At 37.0% G+C, this 19854-nt stretch overlaps 1 protein-coding gene across 1 annotated transcript in view; it reads left to right on the top strand.

Moving 5' to 3' along the window:
• The window catches only part of LOC134531691 (uncharacterized), a 187360-nt gene that overhangs the window by 52308 nt on the left and 115198 nt on the right, over positions 1-19854 (top strand). The window contains exon 2 of the mRNA XM_063367501.1: positions 4245-4404. Within this exon, the coding sequence (XP_063223571.1) occupies positions 4245-4404 (160 nt within the window). The remainder of the gene's footprint in view (positions 1-4244; positions 4405-19854) is intronic.

Below are 19854 nucleotides of genomic sequence, written 5' to 3'. Positions count from 1 at the left end.
TTTTTAGAATTGCTATCATTAAAATTATGGTTTTTCAAGATGGCGGCCGTAACGATAATTGCAACAGTTACGTCTTAATACTAGATGGTGGTTCTGTCTCGAACAGGTGATGATATTATTACTTCAAATTAAAAAAACTTACAAGTCCGAATATGCATGTTATTTTTATATATACCTTATTTAATTCTCAGTCTGGTAATTTTCTCGATGGCCGTGCTGTTAAAGGCGTATGTTTTCCAACCTAGAGAAAAAAGCTGCGATGGTTCGAATCACAGCACTTCCAAAGTATTTTGTATAAAAAATAAAATCTAATATGACGATAAGGACCATAATAGCTCTGGTAGGTAATGGAACATTGACCTTATGTAATGAGACAGAGCGACGCTGGCGCTCTCTAGGAACAAACAACAGAAACAAAGTCAACGGTATCCAAGATGGCGGCCTCCAGTGGAACAGAAAAAAAGCGCGATGCTGGCGCTCTCTACGAACAAACAACAGAAACAAAGTCAACGGTATCCAAGATGGCGGCCTCCAGCGGAACAGAAAAAATCGATATGGCGGCCGTCACGAAAATTTCATCATGATTGAGTGGGGCACTCGTTTATATGATGACATATCCAATATGGCGTATCAAAGATGGCGGATCCAATATGGCCAACGGGGTCAAGGTCAAAGGTCAAGGTCATGGTTTAAGGTCAAGATCATGGTCATCAATAAAGGCCGCCGTGACATCAGAATCAAAGATGGCGTTTGGCACCAGTCACCACAGCGTGATGCCTGCGCTCGGTCCGCCATTTACATACTACTTGCGTCATTCACTACAACATCAAGTGGACGCAGACATGGAATGAGCATATGTACTAATAATTAACAAAGAACACTGTTTCAGTGTGACAAGTGTAACAAACAATTTGGAGGCCATGGGAAGGTTAATAGGCATCTTTTAACCTTCAGTAGGTCTCTGGTATTGACTCGTATGACATAAGTGTGGCAAATGCGATTCGGATTTTTCGCATTCTATCAGTCCAGGTGGTCACCATAATATGTACACAGGAATACAAACAAGTGCTAATATGACTCAATACCATCAGGTATCATAACTTATTGCTTTGCCTGAGTTGATCATCGACAAATAGAAGTATTTAACTGTGGGAATATAAAAGATCAGTTTTGTTTTAAATGGAGTTTGGCAAGAATTCTTGAGGGATGTCATCAAAATCGCGTTGATAAAAGGTATTATGCTTTAGAGCTTTAGAGAATAAGTGGAACGACTTCAGTGGTTCGAAATATACACCGCCATTCAATCAGATAAAACGTTTTGAGAAAAATGATCCTGAATTATCAGTTAATGTTTATGCACTAAATAACAATAACAAGGTGTTTCCAATTCGTTTAACTATACAAGAAAAAAGAAATTAATTAGATTTGTTGCTTGTGACAAATGAAAGCAATTCACATTATTGTTACATTAAAATCTTTTCCCAACTTGTGAGACTTCAGGTTAAAAAAATAAGCTCAAGATTTATGTGTGTAAGATGTACTTTAAATATTTCGTTGATCAGCCTCGAAAATCGGGTCTTAACAGGTATACAGTGTCTTGAACTGCACTAAATAAAATGTGAAAATAAATTTTAAACAAAGTTTGTCTCCTTGTTTTGTGTACGTGTACTAGAGTTAAAATAATATAATATTTTTTTTTTTAGTGATTTTCTTAATTTTTTCTTAAAATCTGATTTCTAACTAATATTGAGTCCTCGTGAATTCGTGTACTATGTGTTATTTGCATGTTCCGTGTATGCTTTGTGTGTGTTGATTGCGTGTCATGAGTGTGTATTGCATATTCTTTTCTTTTTATTGAATGTGTTTCGTTTGGTTTGATGTGCTTAGTCAAGACTGTAGTCAGGGCATGATTAGTCTCATGGTTCGGAGAAAATGACTGATTAAAATTTTCCCTTATTATCGTCGCAAAATACGTTGGAGCCGATTTATTCAATGATTATTTTAACAAGCGATTTTTTTGATGATTTTTGGAATTTTCCCCGATTTTCTAGCTTAATAAATACAGAATTTTAACATGGTGGACAATCTTAAAGATGGCAATAAATGATTCGTGCACTCTAGTGGATAAAAAATAAACTAATATGGCGGCATCACCCTCTAGTGGATGAAAACAATATGTCGGATCCGAGATGGTGGCATCCGGCAGACGAGAACCAGATGGCCGCCATGATGTCCAACTGCTTGACTTAATATCTGCCTTGGCCTAAGTGGTGGGAGGTAGTCTGCCCGTGACTTCTGTGGAGGAAAGATCCGCCACAATTTTTTAATCGAATGACTTCGCACGATTCGGACTAAGGACTTCACAATGTAAATGCGTTTTAAATTAAATTTTTATTAATTAAATTTTTTTAAATTATAAAATTTATTCCATATAATCGTGTAATAATTACAGATCTTCAATATTGTAGGCGTAACGAAAAGTTCAACGGTAACATCATAATTCAAAAGTGCCATTTTATATTAAAATTTTATTAAGTAAATATCTTATTAATTTTAAAAACTTTCTCGATTTTCTAGAAAAGATTTACAAATTTTCAAGATGGTGATCGTAAAAAAAATTTGCAATATTTCTAGAATATCAAGATGACCGTAACGAAAATTGCAACTGTGGTGTCATAAGATTGAGGAATGTTCTATAAACCAACATGGCGAAAAACCAAGTTGCCGACGGGGTCAAGGTGAAGGTCATCAAAGATGGCCGCCGTGACATCTGAGCGGTCGGTTTTTGATCCCATTACACGTCACGCACCCGCAACATCACCAGAAAGATACAAACTTTACTACTAATTTGTGTTTAACATGTTCACCTTCAACACATTCATTTTATTGGTTTGTAACAAGTTTTAAGCAAGTAATTTATTTCACAATATTGGCATGTGGCTCGGAAATTGTTGTCATAGATGCTGGGAGGTATTACTGCAGTTATCATAGATTAGGCATACAACGTGCAGCTTACTCATGGATTGGTAATATAAACTTGAATATGAAATTAAATATTTACTATGGTCATGTTTTTTAGTTAAAATAAAGCATTAGCCACAATACGCATGTTAAGCATTTGTAAGCTGAAATTTTATTGTAATGAGGAGAACGTGGTCGGTGAGTTATGTTGGCATGAAAGTGATATCTAATGAACGGCATTTAGGCACCACTGCTTCACTTCGTGCAAGATTTTTGAACTGCTTTCAAAAATTGGTTTGAACAAATTTAGTATTAATACCTTAGTGTATGGAAAACCTGTTATTTAATATGGCTTGGGTTATTGAGGTCCGTAATGGTGACTTAAATGATGGAACTTAGTAAATATATTATTCCCTCAATAAGTAAATCTTTAAAGTTAATTTTATGAATAGTGATACTAGAAAAAGTTATTTTAAGGTATTTGTTTAGTTACTTGTGTTTTAAGAAATGTAAAACTTTTATTTTACCTATATTTAAGAGTTAGTTTCTATAATCATCTTGGTATTTACAGAACTCTTAAACTGGTTAAGTCCAAGGAAAAGAAATGCCTTTTCTTAAACGTACACTTTTATGATTTTAAAAAAGAATACATTTAGACAACAATATCCTAACTTCAAAACTATGAACATGAGTTATCTTGAGCTAAATAAAATCCTGATAATATTTATGAAAATATTATTCACGTATTTGTTTCTTTTTATTAAGTTAAAATATTTGTAGTTAATGACTGAATTATAATAGGAGACATATGTTCACCTTTGTTAAAAAAAATATTACGTTCATAGGTGAACATTATGCTCAATAAATGTTTTGACACTACTGTGAAACTTTGTTTTTCACCAAGGAGAGATGTAATTTTTTGTAGGTAATTATTTTACTTTTTAAAAAATAAATATCTAAGAAATAATAACTTTTAAAATAATGATAGTTATGTTAACAGTTATGCCCAATTTATAACACATGAAACAAGACACAACCTATATGTGCCGAAATTCATATTCGTATAAAACTTTGAAAGGTTTTTTTTTTAAACATTCTGGCAAAATAAAATATAATAAACAGACATCAGAAAATATTTGCAAATGTTTTCAAGTACCTAAACAAATTGCGTACAAATATTATCTTTATTTGGCCACCATAAGACAATGATGAGTACAGTGTTTATAGAATTTGCAGTAATGATAAAGAGATTGATCATGCCCAATTTTATTTTCTGACTAAAGATGACGTCTGGTTGGAGAGGTTCCTGTACGGCTGCAAGAACAGGCTGTCCCGATGCAAGGAAGTCCTGGACATGTACTTCACCGTGCGGGGTGCGGTGCCCGAGTTCTTCAAGAACAGAGACCCTGCTGGAGAAGACATACGTTTGAATACGGAAACAATGTAAGGATGCAAGTAGTATATAATAGGGGCTCCGGGTACAGGGTTCAGTGTGTTTTGTCGACCACCATCTTGGAATGTGACGTCACGGTGGCCATCTTGGATGAAATTTAACTAGACCTTTGACCTTCAAAATTTTGCTAAATGAGCCAAAATTGGCAAAATAAATTGCTCAAAATTCGCCAAAATGTCTAGTTTTTTGGGAAAAATACTCCGCCAAAAAATCTAAAGAATCGAAACATAAAAAATTTCTCTTCTTCGAGGAAAAAATTCTCGTTTTCTTTCTCAAAAATTAAAAAAATTAGGAATTTGAAAAACCTCAATTGACTTTTACCTTAGAAAGAACACAAAATCCTAAAAGAAGCTTAAGCATCCCTGTCTACAGCTTCCGATAACGTTAAGCCTCTGAAATCATCATGTAATATATGTCATCATGGATAATGAAGTCACTGTGGCACTTTTTGGTACGGCCGCCATCTTGAAAAACTTTATTTACTGTTCCATTTTAATAAAAAATTCAATTAATTAAATTTTAATGAAATTTATTTAAAAAATACATTTACCTACAACATGGAGCTGGGAGTCCTCAGTTATAACCCGGCGAGGGCAAAAAAAATTAAGGGTTACCGATCCTTTCCTCATGGTGGCTATTGGCAGACTGACCGTCCACAACCTTGTTCATCGCATATATATCGTCAGCTAATATGTCTTCATGTCCGGAATCTTGAAAATCCGTAGCTTTAATGCCATAAAATTGGGAAAGAAAATAAAAAAATAAATTTATTAGTTATATTTTAATAATACATTTTTAAAAACACTGTTGCAAATTTCGTTACGGCCGCCATATTGGATTCCATAATTGTTGCATGTTTCGTTACGCCCTTCATCTTTGTTGAGTACGATGTCATCGTTTCACTTTTCGTTACCGCCGCCATATTGGATTCTAGATCGTTTCACTTTCCGTTACGGCCACCATCTTGAAAAAAACCCGTAATTTTTATTCCAGAAATTCAAAAATATTTAAAAAATTATAAAAGAATTTACTACTTAAAATATAATAAAATAATAAATAAAAATGCACTTGCACCTTGAAGTCCTCGATTCTACCCTGGTAAGAGCAAAAATAAAAAAAATGTCGATAGATCCTTCTTCCATGGATGCCACCTGACAACTGACATCCCACCACCAATACCAATGTATATATCATCAGCTGGTATGATGTCATGTCCGCCATTTTGTTTTTGTTTACTAGAGTGCGCTACCCCCATATTAGTTTAAGTTTTACCCTTTAGAGTGCAGTAACCATTTGTTATTACTGAGGCAACCACCATCTTGACATTTGTATGCCACCTTGGAAATTCGTAATTATTTAGCAAAAATTTTGGAAAAAATTCCAAAATTTATTAAATCAATTTTCAATATATTTACTGATTGATTCGACCAATTCTTGTTCTTGGTTCGATCGCTGGACGATGCAAAAAATATTTATATTATATAAAAATACCACAAAAGTGACAGACTCGAGAAATAAAATATTTACTACAAGTTGTTTTACAAACGTAATATTTATTACACAATTTATATTCTACTACAGGAACACGTGCGAAATCCAGAAATCTTATAAACATTTAGGCCTAGCTCCAATTGGTTAATACTAGAATAAGTCCAGCCAGAAACTTTACTGACATAGTTCTCCTCTTCTTGACAGAGTTTCTGGTTAGGTACTGTGTTTAACAGTTTTCTTCACATCGTCAGAACTGTAAATTACTAAAGCCGATGTGTTGAATGCACACTTATTCGCTTTGTCATCGAACGGATATGGCTTTCTATATACAGGCTACAGTCCAACCACAAGTTATATTTTAGAGGACCGTTTGTTGCTACGTCATCAGTAAGCTGATTGATTATTTTCTACCTAATATCAACAAGAGAGGTACAAATGTCTTTTGACTCACCAAACATATTCAGATAATAGTAGTCTTTCAATGTTCCACGAAATGCAGACTATGCCAAGTATAAGCCATTATCATTCACCTGTAATGCACCGAACATTGTCTTGGGTTTAATTTCATGTCCAGACGTCATAGCAATCGGTTGCTGCACATCTGTTTTTTTTTTTTTTTTGCTTCTACGCTCACGAGTCTCCAATCTAAACCGAGGAGTCGACGTTTCTTCAGGTAGTTCAACAGTAGGCTCACGGACTTCACCTTTACAGTTTTTCGTATGTCGACGCAAATTATAAATTCGAGTAAACCATTCATGACACTCATCGCAGCGAAACTTCATGCGAGAAGGATTTTTCTTACATTTACTCCTTTCATGTATTCGTACATGATGAGAAAAAGCAAACGTCATATCGCAGTAGCTGCAAGGATACCTAGTTGATGAAGACGAACCCGTACCAGCTTTTAATGTTACTGCAGTTGAACCCATTTCCGGTGTACTCTAATGCAAATCGATGCATCGTTGTTGCAATGAAATCTTTACTTTCTGTCGCGCAGCAGGGTCTTTACATTGAGTTTTTTGCGTGTACATTGTTTATCATTGAGTGTACATTGTTTATCATTGAGTGTACATTGTTTATCATTGCGTGTACATTGTTTATCATTGCGTGTACATTGCGTTGTCATTGTGTGTACATTGCGTGTATTGCGTGTACATTTTGTGTTATTGCGTGTACATTGCGTGTTGGAGTAAATGGAGCATTGTTGTTCTTGAAGCACTTGTAGCTAATGGGCAATTGGTGGTGGGAGGTCAGTCTGCCGGTGGCTTCCGTGGAGGTTGGATCAGTCGCCAATTTTAATCTATTGACCTTACCGGGTTTGAAAAGAAAATTCCATGACGTAAGTGCGTTTTTAATTAAATATTTACTAAGTAATGTTTTTGTGGATTAAATTTTTTTCGAAAATTAATAGCTCAAAAAAAAACGGAACTTAAATTGTCAGAATTTCGTTTTGTTTAAATTTATAAGTGAATTTTTTTTAAAAAATTTCATATATTTTCCACTAAAATCGGATAGGCCTACTATTTACGGATTTTGGAGATATTGTCCGTAATGGAAATTGAAACGTTATGGAGTGTACCTTTTTCAGAATTAAGATTCACTTGGTCAAGCTCGTGACGTAATTCGTGTTCACGATAGCAGTAACAATTTGACTTCAACATTGGTGCCTGCCCCATCAACATTTTTGTTGTGTGTATCCTTTACTGCCGTTATTTAAACAGTGGTACACGTGCGAGAAAAAAAATAATTTATGTTTTGGAAAACACTTATCTACGTTTTCTACAGTTCATTATTGTAATCTAATCTATGTTAATTGTATACAATGAAAATATTTGTTGTTATTGGAACTGAAATTATAATTTAAAACTACAGATCTTTGTAACTTTAAGATCTACATAAAAGTAAATGTAAAGCTACAAAAATAATTTCGTGATAATACTGGGTTTCGATTATTGCACAGGCAATTGTTTTGTTCTGTCCCAGCACGTTAATTAGATAAAGTTCTTTGTAATCCATTCCCTGAACAAATTTCCAGCTTTAACTGCAAACATTAATAAACAAAATTACGTCAAAATATCGTCAAATTTTTGAATATTTGATTATTTTTTCCGGGTTATAATATTTTTTTGATCGAATGAAATATCAATGAAAAATTTAAATGCGCTAATGAATGTATGCACCACAAGAAATTTTCAGCTTTTTTTAAAACACGTAGGTATATACGAATTGCAAAGACAAACATAGATAACAATGTGTTGTACTAATTTACAATATGTTTCTTGTAGTACTTATAACAGACTATATCTTTGCGACCGGTTTTAAAATAATCTTTTGTAAATACATCATTTAAAATTCTATGTAATAAATGAATTACGGGCATAGGTTTAGGTGAAATTAAGTTCATTAGAGATGTATACGCGGGATGAAACAATGAGACTGAGCATTAAGGTAACTGACTAATGAGGTAAACTGGAGAACGTAGAGAACTTCTACTGATTATTGTCAAAGTCTGCCACGTTTACCACTGGCAACAAATACTTGCGTATCCCACTGGGAGTTGGATCAAATTTGTCTTTGTGGTGTTGAGTGACGTCAAACTAAACAATTCGGTGGGAGTAACTCATAATTTAACTAAATATGTAACTTAAATGCATTGGTGCAATTGGGAACAATTGTTAATTATTGTTAAAAGTTTTGCTTCAGTCAAGAACTTGTTAAATTTGGAAAACAATTGTACCAATTACAGTTATTTTAACTAATTATTATTTTATGAAGTCATCGGAAAGAATTAACGTTTAGGGGAAAGTCCTCTAGAACCGGACGGCCTCTAGCATCGGACACATAAGAGTTCACGAAAATCCCGCTAGGTATCAGCCATAATACAGGGTGCGTCTTAAAGGTTCCTTCCAGTACACAAATGTTCCGGCAGTGTGTGACCACACTGTGAGCGTTTGTGTGAATATCATTGTTTATGTTTCTACCCAAGTTAAGATTTGAAAGTGAACTACCCGGAATTAATTGAACGGATTGTGTCTAAACTGTGTTCAGGTAATTATTATAGTCTGAATAACATATTAATTGATTTTTAGTGGAAATATAACAGTGGTTATCTAATGGCGAGAATTAATTTGGTCGCTTGCGGATCCGGTAGCACCGGACACTTAATTTCCTCTAGTATCGGACACACAATTAGCCAACAGGCCCTTTGTCCTGTAGCACCGGACACATAGATAGGTACTCTATTTTCTGTATTAAGACACACAAATATAAGTGTTCTGTTTTCAGACACATATGTAACTGGTTTGAGGCTCGTTTATAAATTCCTGATTATTTTTTCAATAATGAGATTTGTGTTTAGTATGCATTAGCAACAATTTGCATGATTTACAAATTTTGGTTACGAGAGTGTCGCTAATTGTTTAAAAAAGTAGTTTTCGTTACATATTTTTGTTATTGAGTTTATAATAATTGTTACTTAAAGGAGTGGTGCAATCTAATTATGAATGTTTTATAATTTAACATGCGTGTTGAAGACGTTACTAATAATTTGAAATTATAGCATTTATTTTTACTGTAGCTAGTAATAGAAACCACATGCTAATTTTACATGGGCCTTTAATGTGTTCAGACATGAAATAATTCTTCTGTTTGCAGATTATATAAATTTCAAGCATGTCGAAAGACAAAAATGATGCGAAAAGAAGAGGCAAATGGTCGGAAGACGATATGAAGCTGGCTGTAAACAATGTGTTGGCTAATAGTTTAAGTGTACGAGAAGTTTCAATAACTTTTAGTGTTCCAAAGAGCACTTAACAGGACAGATTAATGTGAATTAAAAGTGGAGGGGAAATTCAGATCTCACCAAAATTAGGCCGGTTTGAGAAGACATTTTCAGATAGTTACGAGGAAAAACTAATCTCTCACATCAAACAGTTTGATGATATGCAGGGGCGTAGGAACCGGGGGGGACAGGGGGGACGTGTCCCCCTGAACTTTTTGGGTGGAGGGGACTGTCCCCCCCAACTTTCTAGACCGTAATATTTTTATTCTATAATATTATTCTGCCCAACTTTATTTGTAATTTCTTCACTCTCAAATTTTATCTTATGGAAACAATAATAATTTTAACATCGATGTATCCAATGGTTAGATACAAAAACTGCTTAAAAAGCGCTATTTTGCACTTTTAAAATCAAAATTTTCCGGTGGAGGTCCCCCGAACCCCCCGTTATATAAGAGGGGAATGGGTTTACATGACATCAAAATCATTTATTTGTCCCCCCCAACTTTATGAACACAGCTACGCAAATGATGATATGCTTATGCCTCTCACCAGAAAAGAGTTCCTGAAGCTAGCGTATGATTTGGCTGCTGCTTTGAATCCGCCCCATAGGTTCAATAGAGAGAAAAAACTTGCAGGGAAAAACTTCTACTACGATTTCATGAAGAGGCATCCAGAATTGTCATTGAGAACTGCAGAATCTACCAGCATAATGCAAACAGTGGGTTTTAATAAGCCTCAAGTTACTATATTTTATGAAAAACTAGGTCAATTGTTCTATAAATATTCTTTCCCACCTTCCCGTATTTATTATGTGGATGAGACGGGAATATCTTCTGTCCATGAAAACAGCAAAGTGATTTCAGGGAAAGGAAAAAGACAAGTTGGGAAACTAATTTCTGGGGAGAGAGGTAGAAACGTAACATTAGTGTTCTGCATGAGTGCTATGGGGCACTTCATTCCACCTATGTTTATCTTTCCTCGACAAAACATGAATCATAGGCTTATGATTGGTGCTCTTGGTGAGAGCTTCGCAGTCGCTCAGCCAAATGGCTGGATGAATGCAGAACATTTTTTAGCATGGTTAAAACACTTTGCTAAGCACGCACATCCAAAGAAGCAAAGTCCCATACTTCTCGTCCTCGACGGCCACTGCAGTCATAAGGAACTGGACGTCATTGTGTATGCCAGATCGCGGCATATCCACATACTATCAACACCTCCTACACCACTCATAGACTGCAACCTCTCGACAGGTCATTCATGAAACCTTTTAAAGGGGCGTACGCAGAAGCATGTTCCGCATGGATTAGAAAGAATCCTGGACTGCGTATTATAGAATACGACATTGCAGGGTTGGCAAGTTCTGCCTACACCAAGGTCTGTTGTTTGGAGATCGCTCTGAAAGGATTCTCGTGTACAGGCATCCATCCATTCAACTCGGGTGTATTTTCAGATTTGGATTTTCTACCTTCCAAAATGACAGAAGTGAAAAATCCGTCGACCTGCCAAGAAAATGGAATGTATGCCACACAGTCCAGTTCAGCACCATCCAACGTGAGTAGTATATAATAGGGCATCCGAGATCAGGCCTCAGGCGGTGGTGCCGGTGCCGGTGTCCGCCATCTTGGATTGTGACGTCACGGCGGCCATCTTGGATGGTTGTGACCTTGACCTTTGACCTTGACCTTGAATTTGATCCTCAAAAATCGCCAAAATCCGCCAAAATTGGGCAAAAATTGCCCAAAATTCCTCAAAATTCGTCAAAATTTACATTTCTGTGAAAAAAATTCCGCCAAAAAATCTCAAAAAATTCCTCAATTCAAAAATTAGGATTTCGAAAATCCTCAAAAGTCATTTTGTCTTAGAAAGAACCCAAATTCCTAAAAGAGGCTTAAGCATCCTTGTTTACAGCCTCCGATAAGCCTCTTACGTCATCTAGGATTATGACCGCCATCTTGGATTATGTCGTCACCGTTGCAGTTTCCGTTACGTCCGCCATCTTGAAAATCTTTATTTATTATCCGATTTTAACGAAATTTTTTTTAAAAATTATAAAAAAATTCAAATAATAAAATTTTAATAAATTATTTATAAAAAACATATATTTACGACACGGAGCTCGGAGTCCTCGGTTCGAACCCGGTGAGGGCAAAAAAAAAATAAAAATGGTGACCGATCCTTCCCCTGTGGCGGGGTGCTGGCAGACTGACCCCCACCACTTATGTCAATGCACATATACCATCAGGTAGTATGACGTCATGTCCGCCATCTTGAAATTTGGACGCCATCTTGAAAATCTTTATTTATTATCCGATTTTAATGAAAAAAATTCCAAAATTCATCAAAAAATTAACGTATTTAAATTCTGTTTGATTATATCGATGTACGTCCTTGGTTCGATTCCCGACGAGAGTAAACAGTCGATCCTTCCTCCATGAAAGCTACCTAGACTGATCTATCACCACCAATACCAAGGTATATATCGTCAACTGGTATGACATCATGTCCACCATCTTGTCTTCATCCACTGGAGACCACCATCTTGTTTTCGTGTGCTAGAGTGTGCCGATATCATGTAGTATAATTATCTGGTCACCACACCTTTGACCTTGACCTTGAACTTTGACCTTGACCTTGAAATTTGACCTTGAACTTGAACTTTGACCTTGACCTTGAAATTTGACCTTGACCTTGAAATTTGACCTTGACCTTGAAATTTGACCTTGACCTTGAAATTTGACCTTGACCTTGAAATTTGACCTTGACCTTGAACTTTGACCTTGACCTTGAACTTTGACCTTGACCTTAAACTTTGACCTTGACCTTGAAATTTGACCTTGACCTTGAAATTTGACCTTGACCTAGAAATTTGACCTTGACCTTGAAATTTTACTTTGACCTTGAAATTTTACTTTGTCCTTGAAATTTGACTTTGTCCTTGATGTCCATCACGGATCCGTAATTTTATGTTCAGTACATGCTACCAGGAGCGACCACCTGCTGGAGTACACCATCTTGTGCGTGTACTCGTATTACCATCATGCTAGTTTTATTCTAACATGCTACAGTGCAGTAATCATTTATTACTGAGGTACCCACCATCTTAAAATTTGACCGCCATCTTAAAATCATGTAATTATTTAGCTAGAAATGCGGGAAAAATTCCAATAGTCTCCGAAAAAATCATTTATTAATTTACAAATCGAATCGATGGATCCCTGTCCATGGTTAGATTCTTGACCAGAGACAGTTGTAACTAATTATTAAATAAATGTTAGGTTCTGTTTTCCATTACCTTTCGCGGAGTTTATTAATCATTCACTCTACGAAAATCAACTCAAGTCAATATACCGGACCAACGAATTAAATCAGTGCCGATTAGCCTATTATGAAAGTCTAATTTTTCAATAATCTGAATAACATATAAGCCGTTCATGTACAAAGCCACACATATAGATCAATTGCCTTCAGTCCATGAGACCGAGTCATGTCATTATCAGACGTATAGGCTAGTCATTTCAGGACCACATGACCTTCGTAATCCATCGTGACATTTTTATACATTCTAAAGGACCAAGTAACCTTGTAAAATATTTTAGTAACACCAAGAGGTGATAAACTAGTAAATATTCAATCACTACATTTTGTACTACGCGCAGTCAACAAAAAAGGAAGCACCAACAACGAAAAGACAGCACCACCAACGAAAAGACAGCACATTTGGAAGCACCGACTACGAAAAGGCAGCACATTTGGAAGCACCGACAACGAAAAGGCAGCACATTTGGAAGCACCGTCATCGAAAAGGCAGCACATTTGGAAGCACCGACAACGAAAACGCAGCACATTTGGAAGCACCGACAACGAAAAGGCAGCACATTTGGAAGCACCAACTACGAAAAGGCAGCACATTTGGAAGCACCGTCATCGAAAAGGCAGCACAATTGGAAGCACCGGCAACGAAAAGGCAGCACATTTGGAAGCACCGACAACGAAAAGGCAGCACATTTGGAAGCACCGACAACGAAAAGGCAGCACATTTGGAAGCACCGACAACGAAAAGGCAGCACATTTGGAAGCACCGACAACGAAAAGGCAGCACATTGGAAGCACCGACAACGAAAAGGCAGCACATTTGGAAGCACCGACAACGAAAAGGCAGCACATTTGGAAGCACCGACAACGAAAAGGCACCACATTTGGAAGCACCGACAACGAAAAGGCAGCACATTTGGAAGCACCGACAACGAAAAGACAGCACATTTGGAAGCACCGACAACGAAAAGGCAGCACATTTGGAAGCACCGACTACGAAAAGGCAGCACATTTGGAAGCACCGTCATCGAAAAGACAGCACATTTGGAAGCACCGACAACGAAAAGGCAGCACATTTGGAAGCACCGACAACGTAAAGGCAGCACATTTGGAAGCACCGACAACGAAAAGGCAGCACATTTGGAAGCACCGACAACGAAAAGGAAGCACATTTGGAAGCACCGACAACGAAAAGGCAGCACATTTGGAAGCACCGACAACGTAAAGGCAGCACATTTGGAAGCACCGACAACGAAAAGGCAGCACATTTGGAAGCACTGACAACGAAAAGGCAGCACATTTGGAAGCACCGACTACGAAAAGGCAGCACATTTGGAAGCACCGTCTACGAAAAGGCAGCACATTTGGAAGCACCGACAACGAAAAGGCAGCACATTTGGAAGCACCGACAACGAAAAGGCAGCACATTTGGAAGCACCGACAACGAAAAGGCAGCACATTTGGAAGCACTGACAACGAAAAGGCAGCACATTTGGAAGCACCGACAACGAAAAGGCAGCACATTGGAAGCACCGACAACGAAAAGGCAGCACATTTGAAAGCACCGCCAACGAAAAGGCAGCACATTTTGGATGCATCATCGAATAAGGAAGCACATTTGGAAGCTCCATCAACTAAAAAAGGCAAAAAGGAAGCACAAGTTTCGAGATCTAAGTCTTAGTAAGAAATCATAATACAAGAAATAAAAACATTAAATTCTTATAATTTAAATTATTTATTTTATTGCTTTACATTATACAAATGCAAGTAAAACAAGTCAATATTGTATGTAGCCAGCATTCCTCAGTTCCTTGAGTATGAAGGATATTTCTTTGATGCACGAATAGTTTCCTGCACAAAGCGAACCATGTAGAAGTCTTAGCCGGTCAACCAATATGTTTGGATCTTTCCATGATGTGTAATCATTCTCTTCTACCACCATCTTCCTTGCACCTTTATAATAAATATTATGATCTCTGGTGTCATCCGTTTTACCACCAACCTCAGGGTAACTGTCATGTTTGAGACGGTGATCATCACAAGCTTGATCAGATTTATTTAATATATCACGTCGTTTCCATCGTTTCGGTCTCAGGACACCGCCACATTCTTCGATCTTGGCAGCTTTAGGTACTTCATCATAGTCTATGTCTTTGTCAACAGCCTCAGAGTCACTGTAACAATCACCGTAGAAGGAATCGTCTTCACCCAATTTACCATAATAATTCGATGTTGATGATGTTGAAGTGTCTTCATCGTCTTCGTGCTTCCTTTTTAGGAGTCCATCATTTTTACAAAGTAGGAAAGATCTACTTGAATTCGGCTGGAATATATTCTCACTTTTCACGTTAAGGATTCTTCCATTGTCTTCATTCTTCCGTAAATCATCAACCTTCTTCAATTTAAGTTCTTTGTCGAGATCGGAAGAGCCAAGAAAATTATTGTCGTAATGCAGATTACTCTTCCTTAGGCTAGTAGATTCATCGTTGTCCTCTAGCTTGTACGCAGGCTTGGCGCTACAAGTTCTGCCATGTCTTTTTAGGCTCTCTCTCCGCGTAAACGACTTGCTACATCGAACACAACTTATCATATTGCGCAGTGGATTTTTAACACAGTCATTCTTCTCGTGTTGTCTTTTATTCTTTCTCAAGATAAACTCTTTACTGCAAAACTTACACCTATGTTCTTTCGATACAGCGTCAGATCCCAAATCGGAATTCATATTAGTTACTGAGACTAATGCCAGATACCAATTGAGTGTTTTAAATTATATTCAATACTTAAATAGAAATTTTTTCATATTTCATCAGCGAGAATTAATATATCTCATGCAAAAGTACTTTATGCATGTAGTTCTGCTTTTCAACAACAGATGTCGCCACATGTTGCTTGCAGGTAAATAATATTTAGTTATTTTATGCGGGATGCGGGATGCTCACTAACGATCGCAAAAGAAGGATGGCTTCGTTAGACTCCAAGGAAAAGGAAGTTCGTCTTGCATGTTGGTGCTCCACAGATGTCTCATGGCGTAATATTAATTTGACTGAGTAATGATATTTGTTAATTCCACCTGATAAAAATATTGCAAGTTTTGATTTAGTAGCATAAATTATCGAATTAAATGTAACTCCAAATAAAATGACATGTCTCATTAGAACAAAAAAAATTCCATGCAGAGAGCGGTTTCTCAGAATAGTCAGAAACACTTGAAGAAACCACAGGAATGATTGCAAGAACACGGGAAAAACCATCAAAATATTGTCAAGAATAATCAGGAGCACACTGAGAAAACCACTATAATATTAACAATAATAATCGGAAGCACACGGAGAAAACCATCATAATATTAACCAGATTAATCGGAAGCACACAGAGAAAACCACCACATGTTTTCTTTGATATCATAAAATTACAAAAAAAAATATTTAAAAATTAAAATAAATTGATAAAAAATTAAAAAAAAATAAAAAAAATGCAAAAACAGTTTCTGCTAGCTTGTAAACTTATCATTGTTGAGCAAAGATAGAGTTCTTGTACAAGCCAGAAATTTATGCATTTTTTTTTTTAATTTTTTATTAATTTATTTTAATTTTTAAATATTTTTTCTTGTAATTTTATGATATCAAAGAAAACATGTGGTGGTTTTCTCTGTGTGCTTCCGATTAATCTGGTTAATATTATGATGGTTTTCTCCGTGTGCTTCCGATTATTATTGTTAATATTATAGTGGTTTTCTGAGTGTGCTCCTGATTATTCTTGACAATATTTTGATGGTTTTTCCCGTGTTCTTGCAATCATTCCTGTGCTTTCTTCAAGTGTTTCTGACTATTCTGAGAAACCGCTCTCTGCATGGAATTTTTTTTGTTCTAATGAGACATGTCATTTTATTTGGAGTTACATTTAATTCGATAATTTATGCTACTAAATCAAAACTTGCAATATTTTTATCAGGTGGAATTAACAAATATCATTACTCAGTCAAATTAATATTACGCCATGAGACATCTGTGGAGCACCAACATGCAAGACGAACTTCCTTTTCCTTGGAGTCTAACGAAGCCATCCTTCTTTTGCGATCGTTAGTGAGCATCCCGCATCCCGCATAAAATAACTAAATATTATTTACCTGCAAGCAACATGTGGCGACATCTGTTGTTGAAAAGCAGAACTACATGCATAAAGTACTTTTGCATGAGATATATTAATTCTCGCTGATGAAATATGAAAAAATTTCTATTTAAGTATTGAATATAATTTAAAACACTCAATTGGTATCTGGCATTAGTCTCAGTAACTAATATGAATTCCGATTTGGGATCTGACGCTGTATCGAAAGAACATAGGTGTAAGTTTTGCAGTAAAGAGTTTATCTTGAGAAAGAATAAAAGACAACACGAGAAGAATGACTGTGTTAAAAATCCACTGCGCAATATGATAAGTTGTGTTCGATGTAGCAAGTCGTTTACGCGGAGAGAGAGCCTAAAAAGACATGGCAGAACTTGTAGCGCCAAGCCTGCGTACAAGCTAGAGGACAACGATGAATCTATTAGCCTAAGGAAGAGTGATCTGCATTACGACAATAATTTTCTTGGCTCTTCCGATCTCGACAAAGAACTTAAATTGAAGAAGGTTGATGATTTACGGAAGAATGAAGACAATGGAAGAATCCTTAACGTGAAAAGTGAGAATATATTCCAGCCGAATTTAAGTAGATCTTTCCTACTTTGTAAAAATGATGGACTCCTAAAAAGGAAGCACGAAGACGATGAAGACACTTCAACATCATCAACATCGAATTATTATGGTAAATTGGGTGAAGACGATTCCTTCTACGGTGATTGTTACAGTGACTCTGAGGCTGTTGACAAAGACATAGACTATGATGAAGCACCTAAAGCTGCCAAGATCGAAGAATGTGGCGCTGTCCTGAGACCGAAACGATGGAAACGACGTGATATATTAAATAAATCTGATCAAGCTTGTGATGATCACCGTCTCAAACATGAAAGTTACCCTGAGGTTGGTGGTAAAACGGAAGACACCAGAGATCATAATATTTATTATAAAGGTGCAAGGAAGATGGTGGTAGAAGAGAATGATTACACATCATGGAAAGATCCAAACATATTGGTTGACCGGCTAAGACTTCTACATGGTTCGCTTTGTGCAGGAAACTATTCGTGCATCAAAGAAATATCCTTCATACTCAAGGAACTGAGGAATGCTGGCTACATAAAATTTGACTTGTTTTACTTGCATTTGTATAATGTAAAGCAATAAAATAAATAATTTAAATTATAAGAATTTAATGTTTTTATTTCTTGTATTATGATTTCTTACTTAGACTTAGATCTCGTAACTTGTGCTTCCTTTTTGCCTTTTTTAGTTGATGGAGCTTCCAAATGTGCTTCCTTATTCGATGATGCATCCAAAATGTGCTGCCTTTTCGTTGGCGGTGCTTTCAAATGTGCTGCCTTTTCGTTGTCGGTGCTTCCAATGTGCTGCCTTTTCGTTGTCGGTGCTTCCAAATGTGCTGCCTTTTCGTTGTCAGTGCTTCCAAATGTGCTGCCTTTTCGTTGTCGGTGCTTCCAAATGTGCTGCCTTTTCGTTGTCGGTGCTTCCAAATGTGCTGCCTTTTCGTTGTCGGCGCTTCCAAATGTGCTGCCTTTTTGTTGTCGGTGCTTCCAAATGTGCTGCCTTTTCGTTGTCGGTGCTTCCAAATGTGCTGCCTTTACGTTGTCGGTGCTTCCAAATGTGCTGCCTTTTCGTTGTCGGTGCTTCCAAATGTGCTGTCTTTTCGATGACGGTGCTTCCAAATGTGCTGCCTTTTCGTAGTCGGTGCTTCCAAATGTGCTGCCTTTTCGTTGTCGGTGCTTCCTAATGTGCTGCCTTTTCGTTGTCGGTGTTTCCAAATGTGCTGCCTTTTTGTTGTCGGTGCTTCCAAATGTGCTGCCTTTTCGTTGTCGGTGCTTCCAAATGTGCTGCCTTTTCGTTGTCGGTGCTTTCAAATGTGCTGCCTTTTCGTTGTCGGTGCTTCCAATGTGCTGCCTTTTCGTTGTCGGTGCTTCCAAATGTGCTGCCTTTTCGTTGTCGGTGCTTCCAAATGTGCTGCCTTTTCGTTGTCGGTGCTTCCAAATGTGCTGCCTTTTCGTTGTCGGTGCTTCCAAATGTGCTGCCTTTTCGTTGTCGGTGCTTCCAAATGTGCTGCCTTTTCGTTGTCGGTGCTTCCAATGTGCTGCCTTTTCGTTGTCGGTGCTTCCAAATGTGCTGCCTTTTCGTTGTCGGTGCTTCCAAATGTGCTGTCTTTTCGTTGTCGGTGCTTCCAAATGTGCTGCCTTTTCGTTGTCGGTGCTTCCAAATGTGCTGCCTTTTCGTTGTCGGTGCTTCCAAATGTGCTGCCTTTTCGATGACGGTGCTTCCAAATGTGCTGCCTTTTCGTTGTCGGTGCTTCCAAATGTGCTGTCTTTTCGTTGTTGGTGCTTCCTTTTTTGTTGACTGCGCGTAGTACAAAATGTAGTGATTGAATATTTACTAGTTTATCACCTCTTGGTGTTACTAAAATATTTTACAAGGTTACTTGGTCCTTTAGAATGTATAAAAATGTCACGATGGATTACGAAGGTCATGTGGTCCTGAAATGACTAGCCTATACGTCTGATAATGACATGACTCGGTCTCATGGACTGAAGGCAATTGATCTATATGTGTGGCTTTGTACATGAACGGCTTATATGTTATTCAGATTATTGAAAAATTAGACTTTCATAATAGGCTAATCGGCACTGATTTAATTCGTTGGTCCGGTATATTGACTTGAGTTGATTTTCGTAGAGTGAATGATTAATAAACT

This window comes from Bacillus rossius, chromosome 5, assembly GCF_032445375.1.
Source record: "Bacillus rossius redtenbacheri isolate Brsri chromosome 5, Brsri_v3, whole genome shotgun sequence".
Lineage (NCBI taxonomy): Eukaryota > Metazoa > Arthropoda > Insecta > Phasmatodea > Bacillidae > Bacillus > Bacillus rossius.
This window is presented reverse-complemented; position numbering and strand designations above follow the sequence as displayed.